Source organism: Balaenoptera musculus, chromosome X (assembly GCF_009873245.2).
Source record: "Balaenoptera musculus isolate JJ_BM4_2016_0621 chromosome X, mBalMus1.pri.v3, whole genome shotgun sequence".
NCBI classification, from domain to species: domain Eukaryota; kingdom Metazoa; phylum Chordata; class Mammalia; order Artiodactyla; family Balaenopteridae; genus Balaenoptera; species Balaenoptera musculus.
In genome coordinates this window covers 126627880-126651218 of record NC_045806.1, presented here as the reverse complement: position 1 = coordinate 126651218, position 23339 = coordinate 126627880, and the positions used below count along the sequence as shown (strand labels likewise).

General features: G+C 47.7%; 1 protein-coding gene across 5 annotated transcripts; it reads left to right on the top strand.

Moving 5' to 3' along the window:
- Window positions 1-3763: 3763 nt before the first annotated feature.
- On the top strand, window positions 3764-22022 carry ZNF275 (zinc finger protein 275). Of its 5 annotated transcripts, none has more exons than XM_036841069.1 (5): window positions 3764-3870; window positions 14172-14246; window positions 14709-14816; window positions 15727-15811; window positions 16116-22022. In XM_036841069.1, exon 5 carries the CDS (start codon window positions 16145-16147, stop codon window positions 17270-17272), a length of 1128 nt encoding a protein of 375 aa, XP_036696964.1. In that variant the 5' UTR covers window positions 3764-3870; window positions 14172-14246; window positions 14709-14816; window positions 15727-15811; window positions 16116-16144; the 3' UTR covers window positions 17273-22022. The 5 variants fall into 5 exon arrangements, with proteins under 5 accessions (XP_036696964.1, XP_036696963.1, XP_036696967.1 ...); XM_036841070.1 differs by lacking the exon at window positions 3764-3870 and adding an exon at window positions 5186-5308 and having other exon boundaries at window positions 14155-14246; XM_036841068.1 differs by lacking the exon at window positions 14172-14246.
- The last annotated feature ends 1317 nt before the right edge of the window (window positions 22023-23339 follow it).

The window sequence follows — 23339 nt, the reverse complement described above, 5'->3', positions numbered from 1 at the left end:
CTTTTACCCAAGGTAAAAGGAAACAACTGGAGCTCTCCTACACTGTTGGTGGGAATGTAAAATGGTACAACCATTTTGGAAAACGATTTCATGGTTTTTTTTGAAAGTTAAACATACCTCTACTATATTATCTAGCCATACCACTCCTTGGTATTTACCCAAGGTAAAAGGAAACAACTGGAGCTCTCCTACACTGTTGGTGGGAATGTAAAATGGTACAACCATTTTGGAAAACGATTTCATGGTTTTTTTTGAAAGTTAAACATACCTCTACTATATTATCTAGCCATACCACTCCTTGGTATTTACCCAAGGTAAAAGGAAACAACTGGAGCTCTCCTACACTGTTGGTGGGAATGTAAAATGGTACAACCATTTTGGAAAACGATTTCATGGTTTTTTTTGAAAGTTAAACATACCTCTACTATATTATCTAGCCATACCACTCCTTGGTATTTACCCAAGGTAAAAGGAAACAACTGGAGCTCTCCTACACTGTTGGTGGGAATGTAAAATGGTACAACCATTTTGGAAAACGATTTCATGGTTTTTTTTGAAAGTTAAACATACCTCTACTATATTATCTAGCCATACCACTCCTTGGTATTTACCCAAGGTAAAAGGAAACAACTGGAGCTCTCCTACACTGTTGGTGGGAATGTAAAATGGTACAACCATTTTGGAAAACGATTTCATGGTTTTTTTTGAAAGTTAAACATACCTCTACTATATTATCTAGCCATACCACTCCTTGGTATTTACCCAAGGTAAAAGGAAACAACTGGAGCTCTCCTACACTGTTGGTGGGAATGTAAAATGGTACAACCATTTTGGAAAACGATTTCATGGTTTTTTTTGAAAGTTAAACATACCTCTACTATATTATCTAGCCATACCACTCCTTGGTATTTACCCAAGGTAAAAGGAAATGTATGTCCATATAAAGGTTTGTACACAAATGTTCATAGAAGCTTTATTTATAGTTGCCCCAAACTGGAAACTACCCAAATGTCCATCAACCAATGAATGGATAAACCCATTATGGTACATTAATGCAATGGAATATTATTCAGCAATAGAAAGGAGTGAACTGTTGATACATGCAACAATATGGATAAATCTCAAAATAATTTTGTTGGGTAAAAGGAGCCAGATACAAAAGTACACTTATTATATGATTCCATTTACATAAAACTCTAGAAAATGCAAACTACCCTATAGTGACAGAAAGCAGATCAGTGGTTGCTTGAGGACAAGAGAAAGAAGAAATGACAAGAGAAAAGGACTACAAAGGGACACAAGGAAACTTTGAGAGTAATGGATACCTTTAATTGCCTTGATTGTGGTGATGGTTTCATGAACATATATATATATGTATATATATATGTCAAACCTTATCAGATAGTACAGCTTAAACATGTCCAGGTTATTGTTTGTCAAATATACCTCAAAAGAGCTATTTTTTAAAAAAATACACCTACAAGTAAATAATAAAAAGACAAACAACCCATAAATGTGGGCAAGCTATTTGAACAGACACATAAAAACATCACACGCAACATGATTAGTCATCAGGGAGATAATTAAAATCACAATGAGTTACCACTTCACACCCACTTAAATGGCTAAAAATAAAGGCTTACAACCCCAAATACAGAGGAGGATTGGAAAGAAAAGGAACTCTCATACATATCTGTGGGAACATAAATTGTACAACCACTTCGGAGAATATTCTGGCAGTTTCTTAAAAAACAACTCTACTATGATGTGGCAATTCCCTTTCTAGGTAGTTACCCAACTAAATGAAAGCATATGTCTACACAGACTTGTACACGAATGTTCACAGTAGCTTTATTTATAATACTCCAAAATGAAAAGAGACCAGATCATAAACTGGTGAATGAATAAAAACCAACTCGAATATATCCAGATAATGGAATACTATTCAGTTATTAAAGGAAAGAAGCAACACATTAAACAACATAGATAAATCTCAAAATCATCATACTGAATGAAAGAAACCAGACACAAAATAGTACATACCACATGATTCCATCCATATGAAGTTCTCAAATAGGTGAAAGTAATCTAAGATGGAAAAAATTTAGAACAGCGGTTGCCTCTGTGTGGAATTGTGGTGGGAGCTGACTGGGAATGGGCACAAAGGGAATTTCTGGGGTGTTGATAATGTTCAGTGTCCTGACAAGAACTTGGCCGTATGCATTTGTCAAAACTCACTGCATGGGGCACTTAAGACTTGCGCATTTCACTGTATGTAAATTTTACCTCCAAAACCAAAAAAAAAAACAGTAAACAGGTATTGATCTCTAGGTAATGCTATGCGTGCTGAGGTGTTAAGGAGTGAAGTGTGCTTGTATGTCTGCAACTTACTGATACTTTGAAATGGATCAGTTAAATAAGGATGACCATGCAATCAAGCAAGTGTAGCATAATGCTAATTGTAGAATACTGGTGATTGGTATATGCGTACAAATCTTTCAATTGATCTGTATGTTGCAAAGTTTTCATAATAAAATGTGGAAGGTAAATTAAAAAAAGTTGGTAGCATCTAACAGATAAAATTGTTACAAGAATATTTAAGAAGTTGGTTATAATCATTATCACTAATAAAACGATAAATGTATACTAATAAAAAATGAACAAAAAAGTTAGACCGTGTCCTTCAGACTTAATTTCAGTGCCCAGCTAGTGTGGCTCTTTTTCCCTTGGCTTACTGCTGTCCAGCATTTTCCTTTTGATCCTAGAATATGCCCAGTTGGTTCCTATCACAGGGAATTTGCACTTGCTGTTCCTTTTACCTGTGGATGCTCTTCCTATCAACAACCTTCACACGGCTGAGTCCTTCTTGTCATTCAAGTCTCATATCAACCATAGCCTCACTGAAATTCCCCACCCATCACTCCCAAACACCCCCCTAATTGATGTTCTTCACAGTTCTTGTCATTCTTGTGTGTTGTTTGTTGACCCTTGTTTATTACTGTATTCCTTACGAAACAGGAATCTTCAAGAAAGCATCGATGGGCTTAGCACACTGCAGGGTGCAGCAGATTCCTAGATCTTTGTTGACTGGCAGAAATTCCTCTGGAAGTGGCTGTCACTACTTGCAGCAGCCCCGATCCAAGAATCCTGTTCTTTTCTCTTCTCAGTATGACCTGCCATTTTGAAATTAACTCAAGTGACTTTACCCGAGCACGCGGGCGCGCGCGCGCGCACACACACCCACACACAAACATACTCACAGGAGCTCTTGGGCGCCAAATGCGCGCCCCCTGAGGGCAGGGATTGCAGCCTGGTTTTGCTCACAGCTGTATTCTCAGTGCCTGGCACGGCGAGAGCTCACACCTTCCGTGACTGAGCGAGGCGCTTTGACCCCTCCAGTGGGGGCTGGCTTTGCTCTCCGTCGCCCTCCGTTCTCATCCCCCCACCCATATTCCCGTCCTAAAGGCGCCCAAGGGGGAGGGGTCCTCTTCATTCCTTCGTTCCCTCCTTCGTGGTCTTGTTGGTTCATTCGCTAGTTCATTCATTCATTCATTAGTACATTCACCTGGCCCCACCGCGCAGCTCCCCTGGGGTCTGGCCTGACCCACCCACCCCGGGCTAGGCCACGCCCCCTTCCAGCCCCCCCACTCTCCGGGCCAATCGAGACCGGCGGGCCGGGCGGGGCCGGAGCCGGGGCGGGGCCTCGCTCTCCCACTACCCACGGCGGCGCCCGCGGCTCCGGAAACGCGCCGTGGGGCTGCTGGGCTCAGCCGGTTGCTGGCGGCTCCGTGGCGCTTCGTGCCACGCCGGGCCTGGGCCGCGCCAGCGCCACTCCGCCGAGGACCGCGCGTTGGCCGCCGCCGGGCCGAGGTGAGCGTGCGGGCCACAAGAGGATGTGCGCGGAGCCCGGGAGGGTGTGCGGGGCCGCGATGAGCGCGCGGGCCGCCAGAGGATGTGCTGGGAGTCGCGGATGAATGTGCGGGTCCCGGGTGATCGTTTGGGCCTCGGGAGGATGTGCAGGGGACGGCCCAGGAGAGTGTGCAGGACTGGGGTGAGTGTTCCAGAAGGTGTGCGGTGGGGGGGCAGGGGGCGGCCAAGCTTGTTGGGGGACGTCTCTGTTCCCGCGGGAAGCTGCTCGGCCCTGGGGCCAGGTGGAGCGGGAGGCGGGTCCGGGATGGCGGGTGCGAAGAGGCCGAAGGCCTTCCCGCGGCGGCCAGGGGGCGACGGTTAGGGGCGGGAATCGCTGGACGTGCTGAGGCCTACGCTGCTTTTGGGGTGACGCTAGGGGATGGGAACCGGTCGCTATGGGAAGAGGGGACCCTCCACCCCAAGTGCGGAGGAGGCCAAGTGGGAGGGGGCGTTGGGGGGGTGTTAAAAGGGCTTTTCCCTAGTCTGGGGGAGGGGCTGAACGCAGTCAGAGACGCGGGTAGGTGTACTGGGGACGGTACTGGGGACTTCCTGCTGGCGGAGTCTCTCCTTTCCTTTTGGGTGGGGGTCGAGCGTCAGCTTGTCGGGGAGGATGGGGGGGGCAGCCTAGAGCCCAAATGCTGTGAGGGAGGGGGAGGGGCAGCCCTTGCTGGGCGAAAACAAGCTCAAGGCCCTGGATCTGAACAGTGCTTTTTCTGTCGCCCTTCTGGGGCCACCATCACCCGCTCCAGTGCCCCCCCCCTTAAACTCCTTTGCTGCCTTCTCTAGTCTATATTTGGGTGATTAATTACATGTCTTTTTCCATCCTCCCCCCAACACAGTCGCCTGCTGCCCGAAGCCCATGGTCCCTTTCAAACACCAACCCCCCCCCCCCAGAATCCTGGCCCTTTTCCCGGAGGTCCCATCCTGTTCCAACTGACACCCTCCAGCCAACGTTGGCGCAGCTGGGGGCCACCAGCCCCCTCCAGTCTCCTTGGTCAGTGAAATATTTCCTCTTCAACCTCAGACCCGACATTTTTCTTTTACCAAAGGATTTCAGATGGGATCGCTAGAACAGCACCCCCTCTGGGTACTAATGCTGCCTTACCCCATCCCTCATGCTCCCTCCTGCCCTGTGCCTGACACAGTCCAATCCATTCCCCCCAAATGTCTTAGGATCTACATTTAGAATCCTATCGAACAGTGATTTTCAGCCTTCTTTGGGTGAGGAGACCCCTTAGAAAATCACTAGAAGGTGTGAATTCTCTTCCCAGAAATCTGACAGTCAGCACAGAGAGTGGGATCCCACTCAGGAGGCTCATGGGCCAGAACCCCGTCTGATGAGCCCTGGAGGTGAGGAAGCATCCAGATTCTAGACGGGCCCCGTGCTGACCGGGCGCAGGTCAGTACCCCAGTCCCCGAGTGCTGCTTGAGAGTGCAGATTTCTCATCCCCACCTACACCAGCTACTCTGTCCCTTGAGTTCTTAGCAAACCCCAGGCCAGGGTTCTAACCCACCCATCCAACCCTGGCCCTAACCTGCCTGGGCTCCCCAACTGCCCAGGGCCCCTTGGGATTTGCACAGCATTCCCCCACCCCCATTTAGAATCGTTCATATCCTGGGCAGTGTGACTTAAACGAAGCTATACTTAAAATTTATTTTGATTTTCAGTAAGATAGCGTGCGTCTTCTTGGGGAAATGGGAACATAAACCTTCCCTCAATTAAGTACAACAAACACTACAAAATCCTCTTCTGGTCTACCTTCTGGCTTTTTATAGAAGGCAAAGAAAATGGAAACCTAAACAGAGAGAGGCAGGTGCCCAGGCAGAGTGAGAGAGGAAAACGGGGAAGACGGAGACAGATGCCTGCCACCCACGCACACAGAAAAAGGCACACACAGACACAAACATCCCAAGAGAAACAGACTTTCCTGGTGAAACACCCTCTGTTCTGGCCCTTTAGGATTCACTTCTAGTAGCAGTGCATTTGCACAGTACAGGGTGGGCCCAAATGGGGCCTTTGCGGCCACATCCTGGCGGGATGGGTTGAGAGCTGGTGAAGGCTAAGCCCAGCTCCAGCCCAGGGGCTCGGCTCAGGATCCCAGCCTTGCCTGACTCAGGTGGATTGGGGTCTCAGCAGTGTGTTCAGTCTCACAGCCTGTCCTTTGGTTGAGCACTCATGACCCAAAAAGACGTGTTCCCGGAAGGAGTACCCAAGTCTGCTTCTGTCCCCCCCCAAATTATTTCAGTCCAACAGGTGGGATCTTACCTGCCTGACTAATCGCTCAGAATTGTTCTGAGACACGATGCCATCCCTGCATCTCTCTTTGGGGCAAGTCTGGATGTTTATAGACCATGTCTGCTGGCCTTAAAGTTGGCCATGCTGTTAGAAGACCCCATGGGGATGCAAGATGGTGAGAAGTATTGTTTTTGATTCTGGAAGCACTTATATTTTTATATATGCCAGTGCCATTGAACCATCTTTGCCCAGAGATAGTTCTCTCGATCTAAACAACACAACTCAAGGGAGAACAGATATCCAGTAAGGAGAATTGGGAATCTAGGTAATTAATAGGATGATTTAGGGTTAGGGTTAGGGGTGGGAGAGGGAGCTGAAGGCACCCATCTGAATTAGATGGTCGCGAGTGCAGTCTCTCGTGTGACCTATAAAGATTCCCTCCAGGGCATTTTTGCTCTGGCCCAGAACTGAAATGAACACCATGAGCCACCTGTTGTCTTCTGGGGGCCTGAGGACATTCTGTTTCAGGTCCTTATCTAGATGCTCCAGGGAGTCCAGGTGTTTCTGGCACCCCTTTGAAGTTTCTGGAAGCTGCCAGATTGATCTAGTTTGGGTGGCCTTGCTCCCTGTCCCCTGCCCCCACTGCCCAGGGAAGGATGGCACCTGCTGAGGAGGTTGCTTGGCTACTTGTGCCATGGAATTAGTCTAACACTGATCTTTTAGGCTCAGAAGTGAACTTTCCTAGTAGCCAGACATCCTAAGGAGGGGTCCCGAGCTCAAAGGTGACCAGAATACACCTAATTATTCACTATTTTTTGTGACACATGTTGGCTTTTGTCTCCATTGGGTTCAGCTGTTAACTTCCGTTCTTTCAAATCAGAGTGAAATGGTTGTTTTGGTTCTCAATGTTTCTGATTCAATACGGAAAATTGGATTTAAATAAGTTGGTTAAAATTTACATTGCCATCTAAAGCACATTTCAGGAACATTTGTTCACTCACGTGAACTCTCATGCTTTAGGAAGCATGATTTTTCAGAAGTGTGTCTGTGAAGCAGCTGCGGTGTCTGTGGCACTTGGCTAGGTCCAGAGTGGAATCCGCAGTCAACCTTGGTAGGGCCTTCACTCTCTGGGAGCATATAGTCGTTAGACTATACTTCAGATCCCACTTAAAGAAGGAAGATAATATTTACATTAAGAGGCAGAGGTTTGTTTTCCCATAGTCTGTCTACCAACTTCCTTTTCCCGGTTGGGTGAAGAAGTGCACTTCTGAGATTTGGGGCTTTTCCACGGTGAGTGAAAGTGCCTCGCATTCAAGATCAGGATCGCCCCCTGTATCCATCGGGTGCACTACAGTGGTTTTCATATTGTGCCTGGAATTGCTTTGACCTTGATCTCCCAAGGTCCACTTTCGGAAGGCAGCAGACACCTGTATGTGTCACTTTTGTCACAGAGTGCAGTTTCTTTTCCAGATTAGTTCCACCATTTTAAAGTGGAGCTGTTGGGCAATCCGGCTTCTGAATTATCAGATTGTTTTCAGGATTGATGATGATTTTATTTTTAACTGCAGTGGGATTAATGTGTATTATCTTTTTTAATGATCTTCCTTTGCGTCTCATAAAGCTTTTACCCGATATACCTTGTTCATTGTGCAGAGTTTAGCTTCCTTTTGTGAAAGCAGGGCTCACTTTTTCCCTCCCATTTTTATGAGCACCTTCAAAATGGTCTCTGTGTGTCCATGGGTTCTGTCACTGTGGGTAGTGATCTGAAGTGCACTTGGGTTAAGTCCCTTGGGCAAGCCTGGTACAGGAAGGGCCAGTTCTGTTGCTACACAGGAATTAAAGGATAATTAACAATTCACTTGGGGGTTGTGGCTCCAGGACTTCAACGATTAATCATGCCAATTAAGTGAAAACACTTTGGTGGGATCCGCTCAATTAAATGGGAACACTTCAGGAGGACCTGCTCAATTAAACATGGGTGGCTTGGAAAAACTGTGAGTGAGAGAGAGAATGACGTGTGTATCTATTGCGCAGGGAGGGTCTGTGATGGCATGTTCATGGGAGGATTTAAAGCCAGTCCCCTAAACCCATACGCACCGTTAGGCTTCAAGGACACTCAGTGGCTGCCTGGCCTTTGGATAAGGCCTGGTGTTAGATATTACCTGGTGGCGTATTATTTCTCTCTTTTCTGGTGTGGTTTGAAATGTCTCAAATCTTGGGAGCTAGACCTTAGGCAAGTTAGTTCACCTCTCAGATCCGTGTCTTCCTTCTCTGTAAAATGGAGGCGGGAATGACTGTAGATGGCGATAGTTACGTTATGGGAAGGGAGAAGCACAGTGCCAAACGCATAGTAGGTGCTCTGTTAATGGAAGTTAGATGAATTTAACACACCCCTCCCACCACAGTTTCTCACATGCCCACTGAGTGTTAGGAGCTGCTGCAGATGCTGGGGATTCAGGGGTGACCAAGAAAGAGAAGGGCCCTGTCCTGTCAGAGGTGACATTTCCCCCAGGGAGAATCAGGTAAAAACAAGCAATTTTGGAGGATACGTTTTAGGTAGTGAAAAGTGTTATAAGTAAACCGTGATGGGGCTGGAGAGTGAAGACATTTGGAGGAGGTGACACTTGAGTGAGGCCCGAATTCTTTGAAGGAGCCACCTGAGGCAGGTTCAGAGGCCCTCAGGGGTATTGCCTTGGCGTGTTTATGACAGGATGAAGGCCGAGGGTCTGGAAGGAATGACTGAGACGTGGGGTGCAGGATATGGGTCTGGTGGGCTCAGCCAGGGCCTTGGAAGGGGTTAAGGCCTTAGGTCTCTGGCCTGAGGGTGGTGAGATGAGGCTTGTAACAGACCATCTTCCTCAGGAGGTGAAGGTGAGATGTTCTCCTCTCCGTTCCACTTGGCAACAAAACCTCAATGTCAATTGGAAGTGAATTTTTTAGAATGAATTGTATAAGTAATCTATGACCAGTTCATTTTGTATTGGAAGCCAAAGTCAAACCAGACATCAAATGTATACCAGGAAGAATCCAACTGCTCCGAGGGTGCCCTGCCCAGGTGACAGTGGGATACAGAGGGCTTGGCTGCTGGGCACCTGGGGCTTCCCTCACACACTGGGGAGCACCTGTGCTGGCAGCTGCTTAAAGATGGAAATAGAGTTTCTGTGGACACGGGGGCCAAAGGAGGCCTTCTGCTCACATCTGTCATGGTTCTGATAGCTTGGGGGGATGATCCCAGGAAGTGACAATCCCATGGACCTGCCTCTAAGCTTTCTGGGACTGCCCACACATTCCTGCCAGCACTGCTCCACTGTGCCTGCCTTGCCTGTGTGGGCACCTCGGGATGTTGCCCAGCTTCAGGGGCAGTTCCCTGTTGTCTCCTTGGCCTCAGCCCTGTCCTTGCGCATGCTGAGCATCTTTCTTATCCAAAGTCAACTGAAATCTTTTAAAATTGTTGTTCCTTTCTGATTACCAAAGAAATGCAGCTTGGTTACTAGAAATTCATTACAGAAACAGAAAGCAGAAGACCTTTCTAGACCTGGACTCTACCCCAGGGTGGTGCACATTGCAGTCTCGATGTGCTCATTCACTGTGAGTCACTCTCAGTTTATTCCTTTTTTCTCCTAAAACACAAATATATACCATTCTCTCCCCTTCCCCTACACTCTTTGGATTTTTTAATAAACAGTTACTGTCTGTCTATAATCTTCTTTGAAGGAGGATTCAAATTTTTGTAATCTGCTGTGTGTCATTCTGCATTGGCCACCTGTTGATTTTTTTTTCATTTTCATTTACTTTTTAAAATGTTTTCTGTTTTTTTTCTCGTCTCTTACCACCTATTGATTTTATACTTAAGCTCTGCAGTTTTCTTCCTGCTCTGAGTTCTAGGATTCTTCAGAAAGGTCTCCCTCATGTTTCTATGACGTTGGGATTATCGAGACTCTTCCTGTTGGTTATAGTATATTGTTTTCCATCCTTTTACTTTTAACCTATCTCTGTCTTTACATTTAAACTCTTTATATTTAAAGTTTCTTGTTGACAGCATATAGTTGAGTCTCATTTTGAAAAAAAAAATACAATCTGATGATCTCTGCCTATTAACTGGTGTGTTTAGTTCATTTATATTTAATTTAACTATCCATATGGTTGTGTTTAAATTTGCCTCTTGGTATTTATTTCCATTTGCCCCATCTGTTCTTTTTCCTTTGTTTTTTTTTTACCTTTCTTCTTTTGGATTATTTTTTAGAACTGTATTTTATCTCCACTACTGGCATGCATCAGAGTCTTGGAGGGCTTTGTAAAGCACACAGTCATACATTTTATTTCTACATATGTTATAAACCCTGCACTACCTTATTATTTTTGCTTTAAATGTTCAGTTATCTCTTAAAGATTTAAAAATGAGAGAGGTAAAAGTGTTTATATTTCTGCACATATTTACATTCCTGATGTTCTTCATTCCTTTGTGATCCAAGTTTCCATCTGGTATCATTTCCCTTCACTGGAAAAACTTTCTTTAATATGTCTTGTAGTACAGGTCTGCTGGTGACAGATCCTTTCAGCTTTTCTTTGTCTAAAAAAGTTTTTATTTTGCCTTTATTTTTGAAGGATACTTTCCCTGAATATAGAAGTCTCGGTTGACATGTTTTTTTTTTCCTTTAGCACTTTAAAAATGTCATTCAGTTGTTTTCTGGCTTGCACATTTTCTGATAAGAAGTTAGCAGCTATTCTTATCTTTGCTCCTCTGTATACAACATCTTTTCTTCCTCTGGCTGCTTTAAGATTTTCCCTTTATCACTAGTTTTCAGCAATATGATTATGATGTGTCTTAGTGTACATGTGTGGGGTTGTTGGGGTTTTTTTTGGTTTTGTTTTTTGTTTGTTTAGTCTTGCTAGGGGGTAATTGGGCTTCTTGGATCTAGGTTTCATCAAATTTAGAAAACAATACATTTTAACCATTATTTCTTCAATTATACTTTTATCCCCCTCCTCCTTTTCCTCATCTTCTCAGATTCCAGTTGCATATGTGTTAGACCACTTTCTGTTATCCTCAAGTCACTGAGACTCTGTTTTTTAAATATGTTTTTCTTTCTGATCTAAATTTGGGATAATTTCTGTTGCTATGTCTTCAAATTTTCTAATCTTTTTCGGGGGAGAGGGCTGTGTCTAATCTGCTGTTAATCACATCCAATGAAATTTTCATTTTAAATATTACAGTTTTCACCTCAATAAGTCCCATCTGGTTCTTGTTTATATCATCCATTTCTTTCATTATGTTCCTGTTTTTCTTTAAATAGTTATACATTGTTAAACTAGCTGTTATCCTTGTCTGTAAGTTCTGTCAGTGATCACTTCTGAGTGTTTCTATTGACATTATTTTCCTTTCCATGAGTCACATTTTCCTGCTTCTTGGCATTTACTTAATTTTTTTTAACATCTTTATTGGAGTATAATTGCTTTACAATGGTGTGTTAGTTTCTGCTTTATAACAAAGTGAATCAGTTATACATATACATATGTTCCCATATCTCTTCCCTCTTGCGTCTCCCTCCCTCCCACCCTCCCTATCCCACCCCTCTAGGTGGTCACAAAGCACCGAGCTGATCTCCCTGTGCTATGCGGCTGCTTCCCACTAGCTATCTATTTTACATTTGGTAGTGTATATATGTCCATGACACTCTCTCACCCTGTCACATCTTACCCCTCCCCCTCCCCATATCCTCAAGTCCATTCTCTAGTAGGTCTGTGTCTTTATTCCCGTCTTGCCCCTAGGTTCTTCAGAAATGCAAATCAAAACTACAATGAGATATCATCTCACACCGGTCAGAATGGCCATCATCAAAAAATCTAGAAACAGTAAATGCTGGAGAGGGTGTGGAGAAAAGGGAACCCTCTTGCACTGTTGGTGGGAATGTAAATTGATACAGCCACTATGGAGAACAGTATGGAGGTTCCTTAAAAAACTAAAAATAGAACTATCATATGACCCAGCAATCCCACTACTGGGCATATACCCTGAGAAAACCATAATTCAAAAAGAGTCATGTACCAAAATGTTCATTGCAGCTCTATTTACAGTAGCCAGGACATGGAAGCAACCTAAGTGTCCATCAACAGATGAATGGAGAAAGAAGATGTGGCACATATATACAATGGAATATTACTCAGCCATAAAAAGAAACGAAATTGAGTTATTTGTAGTGAGGTGGATCGACCTAGAGTCTGTCATACGGAGTGAAGTACGTCAGAAAGAGAAAAACAAATACCGTATGCTAACACATATATATGGAATTTACTTAATTTTTTATTGGATGTTGAACATTGTAGAGATTATGTTGTTGATTGTCTGGATTTTGTTGTTTCACTGTGAAAATTGTTGGACTTTGTTTTGGGAGGTAGTTATTTGTGGAATAGTTTCATCCCTTCAAGGCCTAATTTCAAGTTTTTCTAGAGCAGATCCAGGGTAGCTGTGGCTCCAGGGATAGATCAGTCCTACTACTAAGGTATGGCCCCTCTGATTCTCTAGTGAATACCCCATGTGATCACTGAGGACTCCCTACTCTGGTTGGTTAGACCCTGAACATCTTCCTACCTTTGTGTGTCCTAGGAATTGTTCAACTTACAGCTTCCTGGTCATTCTTTTCCTAGTCTTTGGGAGCTTCACTCTATGCATGCATGGCTTAGTAGTTAAGAAAGACAAAAGGGGAGCCTTGTACAGATTTTTTGGAGCTCTTTTTTTTCTGCATAGCTCCCTACTTTCTGGAACTCTGCTCTGCCTCAGCTTCCCTGAACACTGGTCTGTGTTGATAATAAAGCCACCAAGCTCTGTTTGGGTCCCCCTTCCCTATACTCTCAATCTGGAAATTGCCTCCAGGAAGAGATCTGGGACACTGATAAAGCTCACCTCATTTGTTTCTCGTCTCACAAGGATCATGATCCTGTGCTGCCTGCTGTCCAATATCTAAACACTGTTGTTTCACATCTATTTTATCCAGTTTTCTACTTATTTATGGCACGACATTAAATCTGTTCCTTGTTACTCCCTCATGGCCAGAAGTGGAAGTCTCTGTCTAACCCTTTTAATATAACATCTAATTTTACGTAAAAGTATTTCTGGAGTATCTGGGTTCTGTACTCCTTGAGCTAGTGTAAAAATGCTTCCTTTTCATATAACTGTGAACCGAATTGACCTGACATCAGAACAGAAACTGTGTTCCTGTTTCTGTGAACTCACTGAAGTGGGAGGCCTGCGATGCATGCACACCTGTGGTGGGATCCGAAAGACAAAGGCAACTTACGCATGTGGTTCAAATCCTTTATTTAGCAACAGTCTTTGAAGATCTTTTTTTTTTTTTTTTTGGAGGTGTCTTTTTCCAGGTATTTTGTTCAACTTTTCATTTTGTCAAATATATCACAGAAACATTCTTGTCTGCAAGCTGTCACCTGGTGAGTTGTTTCGGTGGGGTGGAGTGTGGCCTTTAGAGGGCCTTGCTGCTAGTCAGGAGGCCCTGGCTCCTGCCCTGTTATGTCTCTTCCCTCCAGTAGCCCAGTCTGGTTTTTTGTTGCCCCTACAAAGTTGAGAAGGACCTCTCACTTCCTAGTTATTTCTTCTGATGTTCTTTTGGGGATACTTCCTTCCTGTGCAGTGTGAGCATTGAACTCTACAAGGCCTACTGCTAGGAGGCCTGTGGCCGACCTGTCTCTGAGAGCCAGTCCCCCTGCCACTGGCTCTTGGTCTGAGTTTGTCTTCTCCTGCCTGTGCCTGGGCTAACATTCATTTGTCTTGTCTGGGTTCCCTCTGGCCTGCCTGTATCAATTCTCTGCCAGCCCACTTTCCCCACTGTTTGGGATACATTTTGTTAGGTGTATCCGTGCTCTGGCTTGTCATTCAGCCTCTGTGCAAGAGAAGACTCAAGAAAATTTAAAACAGGGGAAAAGGAAGTCACCAGTCTCATCCCACAGGACCCAGAGGCAGGGCTGCTGTCACTCACGGCACCTTTCACTTTCCTTAGCTCTGCCTGCCCCACAGGGTCTTGCTCTTCCCCAAGATGGATTCCTGGGAAACCAAGTCCTGGCAGGCCCCCTTGGGGTGCTGGAGGCCCAGGTGAGCTGTGCTTCCCTCAGTCTGGCTTGGGAATCTGTCACTGCTCCCTGATTCTGGCCTTGGACTCTGCCTCTTGCCCCAGCATGACACACAACAGGGCCTGAACCCCAGCTGCTGCCTTCCCTCCCTCTCTCTGCTTCTCTCCCCGGAGTCTGCCAAGGAATGGTTGCCTGCTGGGCTTGTAATTCCCATCGTACTGATGGGGGAGCTGCGTTTCAATCCAGGAAAGTGATTGAACCGAAGTCCCTTGGGAGGACAGTGGGAGCCAGGGCCACGGCCCAGGTCTCTTGGCACGTGGTCAGGTTCTCTTTCTAGCACTTCTTGAGGCTTGTAGTTATATTTCCATGTTGGCAATGCACGCTCACTTCAGACTCTCACCTCTCATCCCTGGGGTTAGTGGCACTGCCCTTGCCTCATTCTAGAGTGGATGGAAGGACAGATTATCCCTGGGAATTCTTTCAGGATCCGGTGACATTTGGTGACGTGGCACAGTACCTCATCAAAGGGAGTGGCTGAGGCTGGATCCTGAGCAGAGGACACCGGCATATTGAAGGAATGTGACCTCTGTGGGTAAGGATGCCCCCAGCCCTTCCACAAGCTTTGCCACCAGCTTCATGGTCCTACGCCGCTGGGAGTAGGATAAGGGGCACCTGGCATAGCGTCACACAAGCTCACCTTCCAGGGGCTTATGCTCCCTGGGAATGGGCCGTGAGGAAATACAGAGGGTCTGCTACACCCGATATCTCAAAGTAACAGGTGTCCCTCCCAACTCCTAATGGCATGGAAAGAAGCGCCCTCAGTCTTTCATTGGGAAAGAAATTAGAACAAACTAGCCACTATAATTAAATACTTTTTTTTAACATCGTTATTGGAATATAATTGCTTTACAATGGTGTGTTAGTTTCTGCTTTATAACAAAGTGAATCAGTTATACATATACATACATCCCCATATCTCTTCCCTCTTGCGTCTCCCTCCCTCCCACCCTTCCTATGCCACCTAATTAAATACTTTTTTAACCCACAAGTTATATAAATTTCATGACAACTTTACTGTAGTTTACTGTTGAGAGAGGTTGACGTAGCAAGCTCCTTTGCACCATCAGGGGCTGCACGTGGTGAGGTGGGGAGGCTTCTTCGGAGGAGAGACTGCCAGGGGTCAGCTTTGACAGTTCTGGGAGAACCCCAAGTTCAATGTGCAGACCTTGAGGAGGGTGGATGGGGAAAGGGAGGATCAGCTCCTCAGGAAGACAAGCTGGTTCTCCACCCACATGGGCCCAGAGCTTGCTTCATCCAGCCCCTGGAAGGAGCCGACTGTTGGGAAAGGCATTTTAAATGGATGAATGACTTGCCTAAGGGAACAGCCAGCCCAGCCTTTGGGGATTGAAAGGCTTTCCCCTTCAAAGGCCCTGAACCATTCCTACCCCATCCTGATGTCATCTCCGGATGCTGCCATAGCCTGTTTCCTTTTCCGCAAGCAGGAGTTCCTGTTTTGAATCCTGACTTGGTCTCTCACCTGGTGCAAGTCTGACCCATCCCTTCACGTGGAACGAGCTGAGCATTCAGGTGAGTAAAAGAAACCTGAAGAAATGTCAGGGCGTCGTTGGGGAGGCCCAGGTGAGCCTTTGGGGTGGGAGTGGTGTGCTGCTCCTCAGTCACCTTGACAGGGAGCATCCAGCAGTCAGGCCCTTGCGCCCCTTCCATCTACCGCGCTTGTTTCCAGCTGGGTGGGGAGCCGCCATCCTGCCCCGGTGGCCTCCAGGCCCGATGCTCGGCAGCTGTCTCAGGAGGAAAGTGATTGTTGACAAAGGAGAGTAACCTCCTTCCTTCCTCCTCGGCAGAGTGCAGTGTCTTGTGGTTTCCATTTTAGAAAGCATCTGGGTGGCCCAACCGCCGAGGATGGGCGAAGACGCCCAGTCACAGGAGATGGCACCCACGAGCTCCCCAACGGCCAGTGAGCACAGCCCTGAGGTCAAACAGAACGGGGACTCTGAGGGGAGGGGAGGGAGCCCCCGGAATCTACCTGTAGAACATCATTTTGCATGTAAAGAGTGTGGGGATGCCTTTCGGCTTAAGGTCCTCCTCGTGCAGCACCAGCGAATTCACAGTGAGGAAAAGGGCTGGGAGTGCGGCGATTGCGGGCAGGTCTTTCGGGGGGTGTCTGAGTTCAACGAGCACCGGAAGAGCCACGTGGCAGCAGAGCCCCGGCCGGGCCCCAGCCGGGCCCTTGACGAGGCCATGGAGAAGAGAGAGCAAATGGAGAGGGAGGCGAAGCCCTTCGCGTGTGAAGAATGCGGGAAGAGGTTCAAGAAGAGCGCGGGCCTCAGTCAGCACCTGCGCGTCCACAGCCGAGAGAAGCCCTTTGACTGCGAGGAATGCGGGCGCTCCTTCAAAGTCAACACCCTCCTCTTTCGCCATCAGAAGCTGCACACTTCGGAGAAGCCCTTTGCCTGCAAGACGTGTAGCAGGGATTTCCTGGATCGCCAGGAATTTCTCAAGCACCAGCGGATGCACACCGGCCACCTGCCCTTCGACTGCGACGACTGCGGCAAGTCCTTCCGAGGGGTCAACGGCCTGGCCGAGCACCAGCGCATCCACAGCGGAGCCAAGCCCTATGGCTGCCCCCACTGCGGCAAGCTCTTCCGCAGGAGCTCAGAGCTCACCAAGCATCGGCGGATCCACACGGGCGAGAAGCCGTACGAGTGCGGCCAGTGCGGGAAGGCCTTCCGGCAGAGCTCCAGCCTCCTGGAGCACCAGCGCATCCACACCGGGGAGCGGCCCTACGCGTGTGGCGACTGCGGCAAGGCCTTCCGGGGGCCCTCCGACCTCATCAAACACCGGCGCATCCACAGCGGACTGAAACCCTACGAGTGCGACAAGTGCGGGAAGGCCTTCCGCCGGAGCTCCGGCCTGAGTCGCCATCGGAGGACCCACAGCGGAGCAAGACGCTGCGAGTGCAGCGAGTGTGGCCGCGTGTTCAAGAGGCGGTCGGCGCTGCAGAAGCATCAACCCACCCACCGCGAGTAGGGAAGGCCCGCGGCCCCGTGGCCGGCGGCCGATTCCCTCGGGGCCCGGGGCCCTAGAGGGGGAGGGCAGAGTCAAAGGAGATGAACAGTTTTGTAGCGCTTATATATTTTCTCTTCAGAAAGGTTGAAACCAATTTATACTGCCACCAGCAATTTATAAGTGTTTGTGTTTCCCATCTTGCCTCTCAAGAGTAGCTTCTACCATTTTGATTGAGTTTTGGCTGGCTCAACTGGAATCGAGTACCTTCAAGGTATTAAAATGCACAGGCCTTGAATTGGAGAACGAGAGAAGAGAAACCCGGACGTGGGGGTGGAGCTCGGGATGCTTGGTCCTCTCCTGCAAGCTCCCCCTTCAAGGAAGCTGAGACCCAGAGCTATTCAACGATGGTGTCCATGGAATGTGATCCCGACTTTCCCCAACAGGAGATCGATAGCCCCAAACTTTTTTGGCCTACTTGAATTTATAAATTTTTAGGGTTGTAAATAGAATAATCAAATGTCTTATAATATTTAATTTATTAATTTAGTTCTACATACATATTGTAAATCACATATTATATAGAATAATATATTAATTTAGAAAAGATTCCTTTTTTCCCTAGCTCCACTCCATGAGATCATTTTATCCTAATTCCTCATATGCATTTCTAACCTCACCATCTTCACCAACCTCAGAGGCCCTTTGGCGTCATCATTTTCAAAGCACACATCCAATGACTTCCATCCATCCGAGCTATGTGCCACATAGCACTGTGACAATCCCTGCACAAGGCTCTCACTAGAAACCGCCTCCCAAGCCATAAGTACAGGTTCATGTAACATTAGAATGATTGTTGTCGTTTTTTAATTTATTCTGTAGCTGTACAATGCAACCACTTAAGGTTTTCCTTTTTTTAAGTGACCTTTAAAAGGCTTTTTTAAAGCATCGAAGACTTGTCATTGTGAGGTCGTACTCTTAAGAAGAAGTACTAAATCTGAGTTAAATTTCTTTTGTGTCCTTTTTTCTTAAACCAATTCAATCTGGTGACTCCCAGGCATATCCAAAACTAGCGTCGACTGGGGTTTGTTTCAGGCTAACGGGTCTTGTCCTCAAGCAGCACTGTTTTGTTCAAAATCAAGTAGTTGAGAGAGCATCCCCGTAATAGGGACGTCGCAAGGACTCAAGTGTAAGGTGACGCCTCCTTTTCGGGAACGATAGCCTCTCATATGGGGCCTAGATGGTACTTCTCCGATCCTCCGTTTCCACCTCTGTAAAATGAGGATGATCGCAGGACTACCTCCTAAGGTTATCGCAGGGACTGCGATGCCGCGCCTGGCACGGAGGTGCACACTCAGTGGGGTCATCTGCCGTCATCGCCATGGTTATCGCTGTTGTTCTATGACTCATTAGTACCCAAACTGAGGATGGACCCAGGCCTCCTGACTCCTAGTCTCATCTTCTTTCTCTCACGTGATGACTTAAAATACTGTTTCTGTTTTCTTGCATGCAGAGTACGTTCACCTCCTTTGACCAGTTACCAAGTTACCTTTGGATATATTGACTTTATACGGCAGTTCTTTCTGTATCGATTGTGATGATCTCTTTTCCAGTTTTATTGCTTTGCTCTTTGTAGCAGTTTTATTACATTTTTGTTGTGCAAGCTTTTGATCTTTACGTATCCAAACGTTCATTGTTGTCAGTTAAGTCTTAACTTCCATTGCTTCAGTAGTTAAGAGATGATGACATTTTCTTCTAGAATTTGAATTACAAACGAAAAGTTGAAAACCCTGCCCCACCAGAAGGTGGATGCTCCAGGTGGGCAGGCTGGATGGAAATGGGCCAGAGACACAGGCTCACTCCTCATCCAAGATGCAGACTCTGCATGTCTGTGGGCGGTACTTGACTATCCAACCTGGCCACTCAGGCACTCGAGAGGAATTTCCATCTCGGATTGGCCAGAACACTCTGACTGTTCCTCAGTATAGCCCTAACCTTCAGCAACAGGGCTGGGCCTCACCTAGGTCAATGGGGTGGTCCGAACTTGGTCTTGGCAGCAGCTGGCCAACCTTCCAGCTCCTGGGAGCCTTGGCCATGCTCAGCGTGGATTCAGTGCCTGAGCAGCAGGTCCACCCAAGAGACATCTAAAACACAAGAAAACTTACCCGACTGACACTGTCACATGGATGACATCCTCCTAGCGAGTGATTCTGGAACTAGAAAGAGGTCGGTTTGGTGGCTTCTGCTTTTGGCAACTAGGGGGAAATTCACCCATGTGTTCTGACGTCACCTCCTGCAGCCACACCTAAGAGGGGCGACAGAGCAAAGGCTCGGAGACAAACCGTGCCCCACTGATGCCCGCACCAGGCCTGGGCTGTGACTTGTAGCAGCCTTGCCCAGGAGGGGCAGTAAAACAAGGGTTTGGAGGGCAACGATGCCCTTCTGACGACGGCCCACGTGGCATAAAAGTAGAAGTTGGTCATCCTGGGGCTGGCCTGTCACTTTCAGCGGCAAGGGCTGGCCAGGAACCTGGCTCCTCCAGTGGCCTGCAGAGCCCACAGGTAGAAGCTGGCCTCGCAGGGGCTGTAGTGTGACTTCCCAGCAGCTGTGCCTGGGGTAGAGGCTGGGAAGCAGGGTCCCACAGTGACCCTTGTGACCTTAGCCAGAAGGTACTCTGGAATGGCCCCCAGGCCATGCCAGTGGCTCTCTGGGACGTCTCCATCCTGACCCCCGGGCTGGAGAGAAGCTGACAGCACTTGTTGCATAGTGATTCTTTCTGCTCTGGGGGCGTCAGTTCTTGCAGTAGTTGTGAATCTGCGTGTGAAATCACTACTTCCTTCTCTCATGAGTTTTCTCTTTTCAAGCTGTTATGACGTACTTGCTACAACTGTTATTTGGTAAGGAATGTTGGCGTCCACGGCGGGGCAAGTCTGGCACCTTAACCTGGAAGTACCTTGCCATGTCTTGCCCGTGTTTTATGAAGGATCCAGATGCAGTATTAACTCAGAACTTAGCGTCGCCGTCACCGCTGCACTTGTCCCCAGCCAGGGCACGGCATCTTGGCATCCCGTCATGCCCTCCTTTCCTTTGTTCCATTCTTGGTTCTATGATTTTCTCTCGAACTAACCGTCTGCCAGAGTGAACACGTCGTTTCCGTCACTCTGTTTGCAGGTGAAGTCCGTGCTCTCTCTGTGGCTTTAATGTGTGTCCTGTAGTTGCACCGAGTTCAGGTGTTTGCCTCTGGTCCCTGGGGGGTGAATTTCCTTGGACTCTCTAGGTCTACTGCTCCGTCAGATGCAAAATGTGATCAGACTTGCTGTCGTGTGTGCTTGTCTATGCATTTGTGTATCTACCTCATTTCATTTTTCTTTCTAATCACACGTATTCCTTTTGCAAGGCAAATGGAGAGCAGGTGGGTTATATAGAATGCTGGCTCTCCTTCGAAATAGGCCCTTTTCTTATATTCTGAAAGAAACCCTCCATTGCTTTTATTAAAGTTTTGAATACTTGCAGAAATTTTCAAAAGAAAGTAACTGTTTACCACTTTTGCTGCTTAATAAGATTAACTGTGTGGATTAGTTGTGTCATACCCATTAGTTGTGTCATTCCAGACTGAGCCCCACCCGGTTACGGTGGGCGTGTCTCTCTCGAGTGGGGTTGCATTCCGCGTGCCTGGGGCTCCAGCCCCATTGTGCGCCATGTGGCCCCCACCCCGTCTAGGCCACATTAATTCAACCAGAACTGAGCACCTGACTCAAGGGCGGCAACCGGTCCACAGCGCTGGAGACATGGACCAGACCTTTCGGGTTCTCCAACTGTGAAGTACAAACAAGGAAACTGAGAGAGAAGTTTCTAGCTGGTGCTGGAAGAAAGAGGGAGCCACCTGGGATTTAGAGGAGTTGCCCCCATGGGTGGCACCGGCTTGAAGATCTGTGGGCTCCGGCTGGGCACCCCCAGAGCAGCCTCAACCCCAGCAACGCAAGGGAGGCCTGACTGGCTTACCTTCTGGGATCTCTGGCAACTGCCCTCTCTGGTCCACTTGTGTCCCTGCCATAGACTCCCTTGACCTAAGCCAGCTTGAGTGGGTCTCTGCTTTTTGCAGTCTGTCAGGAGTAATTGCATTGTCCCATTTGGCTGCTTCCTGAGAAGAATCACACGGCTCGCTTTCCTCATGTCCTACCTGGCCCTCGTTCCTGGCCCAAGGCCCACCTGACTGTCGTAAACACCTGTTTTAAATGTGGTACTGTATTCTGTTTGCTAGGGTGGGTGCAAATCTATGCCTCCTAGTCTCAGTGAGTTTGACCAATGCTTTTCTGTCTGGGCACTGTTCCTGTACTGACCCCATGTTTGCCCCAGGAAATGAGTTTAAGTCACCGCTCACCCTGTTCTTTATTTTGGAAGTGTCTCGCTACTTGTAGCAAATCCGTCAGATTGGGGAATTGATAACTTCTGTATGACTAGTATACTTACGTTGTGTAGTTCTCATTGCATCAGTTGGGTGTTTATTTTCAAAAGTAGAAATGGTCTCTTTAAACAAAAATGGCCTTCAGCATTACTTGCAGATCTGAGAACAGCTATGTCCTGCCTCAGTTCGTATTTTGGTTGTTGGCACTATTTTCTCATTCCTCCCCAGTCTCCTTAACTTGTCTGTTTTATGGCACTTACTACAATCAGCTTTGCACTAGAGCTTCTCCCTCCCCACCCTCCCCAACCCATTAGATTGTGAGCTCTTAGAAGACAGGGGTGACCCTTCATGTCTGATTCCCCTTCCAGATCTAGCACAGTGCCTTGCATCGAGTAGATTTCAATAAATATATGTTCAATGGCATTGGTCTTCCTTGACTTATTTCGTCAAAGCTTGGTTTATCAGTTCTTCCCTTCCTCTTTTCTCCACACTCTGGAGTTCCGCCCCTGTCTTGCCCGCCCCCGCCCCTGCAACTGCCTGCTGGATGCCTAGAGGGGAAAGGAGGTGCCCTGAGAGAGATGGCTGGTTTTCCTGGAAGTTTAAGCTGTCCCTTGGCAGAAGGGGCCCGTCATTCAGCCAGTTGCCTCCCTCCACTCCAGCTGGGGCTCTCCCCTGGGTCTGAATTCCAAGTGGAAGCAGAAGACCGGCTTGACCCTGAGCTTCTCCCCTAGGAATCAGGAATGGGGTGACAGAAGTGGCTTCTGGGACTTGAGAATTGGCCAGCCTCTCTGGGCTGCGTGGGAGTGGGGAGGTCAGTCTTCTTAGTGGCCAGTGGCCGGCCTTCTCTCTAGTGTCCATAGCCTCAGAAAAGGCAGGTGACAAGGACAGGCTGCTGGCTTCCTGACCTACCCAAATGAAAACAAACAGAGATTGGCCATGGAGTCAGCTGCCCCATCCTGGAAGGCCAAGTGTAAAGTGGGCTCCAGGAAGTGCTTGGGTTGGGCCCTTCTGGGCCACGATGTGCTCCAACAAGAGGAAGCCACATTTTGGAAAGGCTCATGACTTCACCCACCAACCCAGTCTCCCTGGAGGCGCCCAGGCAAGGCCTATGTCATCTTTCCCCCATGGTCCCATCCTCATCACGCTGTCAATTATTCTTCTACCCAAATGCAGCTTCTAAGCAGGTGGCATGATACCACCCTGCCCCACCCGCAGCCCAGCCATCTCTGCTTGCAAGCCAGTTGTTTGGAAAGAACCATTCATTTGCTATGCTGGTTTCAGGATGTGCTTGCTACTAAGAGTTTCACCGATTTTTCCTTAAAACATGTGCAAGCTCTGTTCTGGCAAACTTCCCTGTGTAAAAGTCAAGGCCACAGGTCCACTTGAATAGCTAGTAATGGGCCCAGGGGAGGGGGGACAGCCTGGGGCTTTTCTCTTGGGGCCTTGTGGACCTCCAGCAGGGGGCGGATGGAGAATGTTCATTTCTGCCCCTCTTCTAGTGCCCCTGCCTTCTGGAGCCCTGGAGCCCTGGAGCTTCTCTCAACACACCCTCCTCTGAGGGCCCCCAGAAGTCTTTTGCTTACCTGAGAGTTCACAGTCCCCAGACCCCCCCCCCACCTTATGGGCCAGCGTCTGAGCCTCCCTCATTGCTAAGGAGGCTCCCACCCACAGCCCTCTGCCCCAGCC

What these genes read in the sequence shown, in the direction of transcription:
- ZNF275 (XM_036841072.1), top strand. Translation starts at nt 16,145, where the DNA reads ATGGGCGAAGACGCCCAGTCACAGGAGATGGCACCCACGAGCTCCCCA.